General features: G+C 39.1%; 1 protein-coding gene across 2 annotated transcripts; it reads left to right on the top strand.

Annotated features, from left to right (window-relative positions):
- The first annotated feature begins 3,798 nt into the window (after nt 1-3,798).
- On the top strand, nt 3,799-6,174 carry oxld1 (oxidoreductase-like domain containing 1). Of its 2 annotated transcripts, none has more exons than XM_008296131.1 (2): nt 3,799-4,002; nt 5,147-6,174. In XM_008296131.1, the coding sequence occupies exons 1-2, from the start codon at nt 3,952-3,954 to the stop codon at nt 5,480-5,482; spliced, it is 387 nt and encodes a 128-aa protein (XP_008294353.1). In that variant the 5' UTR covers nt 3,799-3,951; the 3' UTR covers nt 5,483-6,174. The 2 variants fall into 2 exon arrangements, with proteins under 2 accessions (XP_008294353.1, XP_008294352.1); XM_008296130.1 differs by having other exon boundaries at nt 5,087-6,174.
- The last annotated feature ends 378 nt before the right edge of the window (nt 6,175-6,552 follow it).

The raw sequence follows: 6,552 nt of genomic DNA, 5'->3' as shown, positions 1-6,552 counted from the left end.
TTTCATATTTAAAAAATCTCAGAAGTCACCCTCATCTTGCTGGTAATGTTTAAAAATATCAACATATAGCAAAACCCTCCTACTCGTCTGCAAAGAAAAACCATGCTGAGCTCATCTTTGCAGCTCCTCTGGGAGTTCCCATTAAGCTCGTGGGAGTCCTCGGACTGAACTGTGGGTCATGTGAAAGTTTTCCGAAATATCTCACTAAATCAAAAATAGTCTCTGAGCCTTGAGCCTCTTTTCTTTAAGTATTTGTCATGTGCCCGACTTAATCTATGGTTCCCTCCATCTGCAGCCTCGGGGCCTCTGAGAAAACGCCTGCTGGAGCCAAAGCAGGGCTCCAAGATTTCAGAGGGAAAAGGTGTTGAGAGAAACCTAATCCAGGAGTCGTGGTGGGGGCGGAGGCGGTGAGGAAAGTCTGGTGGCGCTCTGCAGAAAAAGGACCCTCGGCCTCCTCACCGCTCACATGCCTGACATACTTCAGAGATTCTCGCAAGCTGATACCAAACAGATCGCCTTAACGGAGATCTGCGTCACCGTAAACAAACACAACTTTTCTCTGATACAAGAACAACATGTATTTAAAATATATTCATTCTTGTCTGAAGACTCAGTCTGTTGTGACAGTGGCAAAGTTCTGAGTACATCTCATTTTCTTTCTTTGACTTGATATTGAGTTTTATTGTTTCTGTGTGCCTTTAAGTGGTCATTTTGTGTCTCTCTGTAATTGTTTGATTGTTGCTTTGGGGGTTTTTTTGTGTCTCTTTGTGGTTTCTTTGTGAGTACTTTGAGTCTTTGTGGTAATTTTGTGTCTCTTTGTGGTCACATTGTGTCCATTTTTTGGTTGATTTGTGTTTGTTTATGGTCCTTCTGTGTCTTGTGTCTTTTTTGTGTCTCCGGTTTGTTGTCACTGGCAATTTATAGTCATTTTGTGTCTCGCTGTAGTCATTTTGTGTTTTTTTTTGGTCGTAATTTTGAATCTTTGTAGTCATTTTGTGTCACTTTGTGGTCATTTTGTATCTCTGTGGTCAAGTTTGTCTGTGGTCAATTTCTGTCTCTGTGATAATGATACACATTGCATTTTTAGTCCATTATTTTGAGTCTTTGTGAAAATTTTGTGTCTATTTTTGCTTTTATGTGTCGATTAGTAGTCATTGTGAGTCTCTTTGTGATCATTTTGTGTCTCTTTGTGGCCAATACATGTCTCTTTAAGGTCATGTTTAATTTCTGTCTTCATTTTCTTTGTCTTTGTGGTCACTTCGCATCTCTTCATCATCATTTTGAGTCTTTTTGTAGCTGCTTTGTGTTTCGTTGTAGGCTTTTGACTAAACCTTACAAAGGTTCTGTGCAATGATCACTATATTTATATTAACAGATCAAGTGTGCAATGTGAAGGTGATCTGTTTATCTACATGATGATGTCTTTCTGCTAATATAATAAAACAGATTTGTTCTTTTTGCTTTTATGTTGAAACCTGAGACACACCTATGTAAAACACACCTGTGTGGGATGACCTCTCATGAAAACCATCGAGTCACTGTGATAAGACGGAATCATTCAGGCTTTCAAACACAATGTCTGTGTGTGCAGCTACTCTTTAAAGTCTAATGGTTACTGTGCAGCAACTGTTTGCTCTTCTTTCAGCCTTTCAAAGGCGGGTTTTCTTTATGTGTGTGAATAAAGCTCTGGGTTTCTGTGGAGCGTGACTTCTGCTCAGGGAGCGCCTCTCCTCGGGATAAAGTCACTTTGTCACTGTGGACCTCTGGGGAGATAACACGCCCCACCACACACCTGGTATCTCAAGCCAGGCCCTGCAGCTGCTCTGTTTCCACGCCACGTTACCATGGACGTGGACTGCAAACACCGGGGTCCGAGGGGACTCGCACTACAAACACACATCTCCCCACGCACCAGTGAACAGGTCAAATACTGAAGAAAGTGGCAGGCGTCATTAAAGCACAGCCATCAGAAGAAGGTTCACACATGAGCACAAAGGAACCGTGTCACCGACTAAATCTGCTTTTCTGTTGGTGTAAAGCGCTTTCATTTAAATCTGGGTCAGTGAAAGTACCTTCAGGAGAAACATTTTGGTGCAGTTTCTTCTTACATTATGTAACTTAAATATGAGCTGCAGTACGACGGTGTAAGTTTCTGTATTAGAGGTGGGACCAAGCAAGTCCCAAGTTCTGGGTGTGAATTTACAACAAGTCCAATAAAAGAGCCATTATGCACCGAAAATCACATTTACTTCCATTGAAGTTGTAAATGTTAGTCAAATGTTTTGCATGTTGCTGAATCATGATGATCCTGTTAAAGGGCTGTAATAACTTAACTTGCTGTACATCTGCTCATCAGATTTAAATTCTTTAATGTCTGTTTTGTTGTCATTTGTCATTTTGATATTGTTTTGGTCATTTTGTGTCTCTGTGGTCATTTTGTGGGTCTTTGTGGTCATTTTGTATGTCTCTGTGGTCATGTTGGTTCACTTTGCAGTCAGTTTGAGTCCCTTTGTGATCCTTTTGTGTGTCTTTGTGGTAGTTTTGTATCCATATGTGCTCATTTAGTATCTCTCTCTGCTCATTTTGTGTCTTTTTGTGGTCCGTTTGTGCTTTTTTGTGGTTATGAATGTGGGTATGAATCTTTTAAGTCCTTTTGTATGTCTTTGTGGCTGTTTTATTTCTCTTTGTCGTCATTTTGAGTTTATGGTTGTGTTGCCTTTTTGTGGTCATTCTTGTCATTTTGTGGCCACTTTGTGTCTGTCTGTGGCCATGTTGGGTAGCTTTGTGCTCATATTGACTCTCTTTATGATCGATCTGTGCCACTTTGTGCTGATTTTTTGCCCCTTTTTGGTTGTTTTGGATGCTTTACTTCCTTGTAAGTCTTTTGTTGTCATTCTGATCTACCTACCAGCACACAAGCACAAAACGTAGTGAATGACAAACAACATTAAATAGAAAATCTCCTCCCTGCCATTTAACTGTTAATCCTGAGAAAGAAAAGGAAAGATAATTGTGAGGATAAAGCACACAATGTGTCTAAAGAAAATTGCCAACACAGAGCAGACAGTTAGGCCCTAATCAGAGCGTTGATCTGTGCCGCTGAATAGAAATTGTTTGCTCGGCCTCAACAACTGATGACCTGGTCCTGACTAGGCACAAGCAGTCTGTTTGGAAAGTTCAGAGCAATTAGCTGGGCCTGTTAAGTGGTGCATGGCAATAATAGAAAATAAACACATTAGAGTGGCGTCTTCTGAATAATAACAAAAAAAATACAGTATATTACGTGTCAGAGTACTTATTTTGCAGAAAAATGACCCCTGTGAGTGATTTATTATTATATATGACATTATAATAGTGTTAGTGCTGAGTCTTTGTCACACATGTAGATTTTATTGTTGCAGTAACTCGAAAAATAGTCAGTATTTACTGTTTTTACTTAAATAAATGCAATTTATATGCAGTCTTGTTCCATTATTGAGCATAAATAATATTAAATACACTATTATTGAACACTGTGTGTTGCAATATTCAAAATGACACTCGTGTTTTTGACCCTATAATGCAGATATTTAATATGTGTCATTAAAATTATGTTTCTTTTGCATCTTTACATCAGAAATACATGTAAAATGCTGACATTTGCTGACCAGAGGTGGGAAGTGCAGGTCTGTGTTATAGCCCGCCCACAAGCTATTCTAGGCTTTCTATTGGCTCAAAGTTTGCACCGCTCCTATTTGATTGGTTGTATTATCTTCTCTCGGCCAATCAATGTGTTTGTTTACGACCAACGCACAAGCGTCTATGCGGAAGATATGAAGTGACGCAACTAGCTAGCAAGACCGCTAGAACGGAGGATATTGAGACTCCAGGAGGCAACAGCTTCATTTAAACTTTAGTTTTCAGAAAATGAACCATACGGACACATAACGAAGCGTCCTGTTCGCTCCGACGATGCTGTGTTTGGGTGTTAATGCCGTGCGGTCGTCGGCGTCTTTACAGAAGGTTGGTGGCTAAGCTAACGGTCGCGAAGCTACCTAGCTTGACCTAACCTTTGGTTTTCACCCCTGTTTATTATTAGTTACAGTAATACCTTCTAATATCTATATTACTGTAATAGGGAGATGTGTGTCAACCCCAAGAGCAACGCTACACAGACGTACTTTAAACCGACATGTTCTCAGATATACTTGAAATGGACTCTTCCTAACAGGTGCAGGAGAGAGAGAGGAAGCTTACCGAGACATTTACTGAAACCTACAGGCAAGACAGTCACAATTACGTTAAATAATTAAAAACTTCTACACTTTGAAAATACGACAGAAAAGATAGGTTCTGTCTAATTCAACACTCCACAATGTAGTTGAGAAGTTACCAAGGTTTGTTTAGGGTGTTTCCTGAAAGCAGGGAAACAATTAACGATTGTTTTCATTGTTGATTAAACTGTCAATTATTTTCTCGATTACTAAGTTAGTTGGTCGGGCTTTAAAATGTCAGAAAATCGAAGAATGTTCATATTTAAGAAGCTGCAATCTGAGAATTTTGACTTTTTTTTCTTTAAAGTTTACACAAACTGATGAATCCATTATAAAAATAGTTGCAAATGAATTTAATAGTTGACAACTAATTGATGAATTGTTGCAGCTCTGCTTAACAATAAACATATAAATCATAATTTACCCACATTACTCAAATGAAGATGACGATGTTCAGATTGGGAGTAATCGTCAGGTTTAAAGTTAAGACATTCCCACGGGGATTTAAAGAACATTGTCAACATCTCAGTTGTAATAATTATCTCAAGTCAGGCATAAACTGGGGTTAGGAGTGTGTTACCTATTCAGCACAGGATAGTTTTATTGTGTAGTGACCTGTATATATGCAAGTCATCTATCATAGTGTGCATTTTAGTCGCAGCTCGAGCTGAATGATTTTGACAAAAACATTGCAATATTTCCTTTTTTTCCAGATTGTTGAGCATTTCTATGCTGTTCTTTGGTGCTTCACAGACTACACAACTTCACAAATACAATACAGATCAATAGACTCTAATTATGACTAAGCACAGTGTTGTTCTGTTGTGTTTCAGCTGTGTGTCCTCTCCCTGTTACACTCGAGACTTTATCAGTTCTGTCGTTGTCCTCGGCAGTCATGGAAGAGTTGCCTTCACAGTGGGATCATTCGCCACTTAACAACTGGACCAGATTCACCTCCTCGAACACTGCCTGACTCCTCTGAGTGTGCCGACACACAACAAAGCCACAGTTCGTCTGATTGGTCCCCTGATCAGGGTCCTCCGCCTGCTCCAACCCACTGCTGTATGAGCGGCTGCCACAACTGTGTCTGGATCGAACACGCTGAGCAGCTGCTGGCGTATTATCACGATGGCGGCGACCGAGCGCTTGCCGCTATCGAGGAGAACGTCCTCGACGAGAACCTCAAAACCTACCTAAAGATGGAGATCAGACTCTTAAAAAAGACATGATGCACCACTGCCTCAACTGCACTGCTGACAGGAGTCACTGTTATGAGCATTGTTATGTTAGAACCACAAACCGAAGTCCTGACCGACTGTAAGCACTTAAAGCAAGACTGTTGTTCCTCCAGAGTCCCTCCCTCCTTCTTTGAGTCACAAAGCCTCAGAAAACTGACACAGAAGCTACCAACTAACAATCTATTACTGTAGCTTTGTCCATCATTTCTGTCAGTTACAATAATACTGCACCTCCATGAAGTCATTGATCAAATTTGTGACGTTCTTACAAAGTCCAGCAGATCATTTCTCCGGTGATTATAATTGATAGGAACAATGCCAAAAACTGCAGAACTGGGTTGTTTAAAAGTGGAAATGATCTCCAGGTCTCCACTGAAAAACAGAACTTGCAATGTTTCACATTTCATAAACTCCTGAATTGTGCTCACATTATTCTATTTTAGTCTGCAAGTGGTGAAGAGACAAAAAGAAAATCTGCATCAATCATTTATTGTCATTTTCTGTTAGTCACAAAGTACATTTGCACATTTTTTTTTTATTATTATTAGTTTGAAGTTTTAACTGAAGTATTCAAAGTACATTTTATGTGTCTACTGATCATTTGCTTTACTGTATTTAAGTCTATTTAAATTACGTGTTTGAAAATTGTTTGTTAAATTAAAGTTCTTTCTATTGAATTTAAATAGCTTAATGTTTCTGTCTTTGTGCAGAGAGAACCAGTGCACACAGCCGAACAAATAAATCAGCCAAAAGGACGTAAACGGATAAATAATTTTAGTATTCAAATGTTTTATTTTTCCAGCACTAGGGGGCACCATGTACATATAAGACTGTCTGCTCCTGAGGATAAAACTTTTAGATTGATCCTCTTAACTCGTTCATTTCACCATTTTCTGATTCGTTTAACAAACCTAACCAGCTCCAACACTGCTTTTAGTTAAATTGTAATATAATAACTAGCTTTCATACAGAAACATTTGATAAAAATACGTTTTCATTCCTCTCACTCAGAAATATTTCCTATTTACAAAACCTGATTCTGGTTCTGACGTAAATGTGAT

This window comes from Stegastes partitus, unplaced genomic scaffold, assembly GCF_000690725.1.
Source record: "Stegastes partitus isolate 25-593 unplaced genomic scaffold, Stegastes_partitus-1.0.2 Scaffold1102, whole genome shotgun sequence".
Lineage (NCBI taxonomy): Eukaryota > Metazoa > Chordata > Actinopteri > Pomacentridae > Stegastes > Stegastes partitus.
The sequence above is the reverse complement of the archived record's forward strand: the minus strand, read 5'-3'. Positions and strand labels throughout refer to the sequence as shown.

Coding starts and splice junctions, on each gene's coding strand:
- oxld1 (XM_008296130.1), top strand. CDS start 3,952: ATGCTGTGTTTGGGTGTTAATGCCGTGCGGTCGTCGGCGTCTTTACAG. Junction 4,003..5,086: donor CGTCGGCGTCTTTACAGAAG/GTTGGTGGCTAA, acceptor GTTGTGTTTCAG/CTGTGTGTCCTCTCCCTGTT.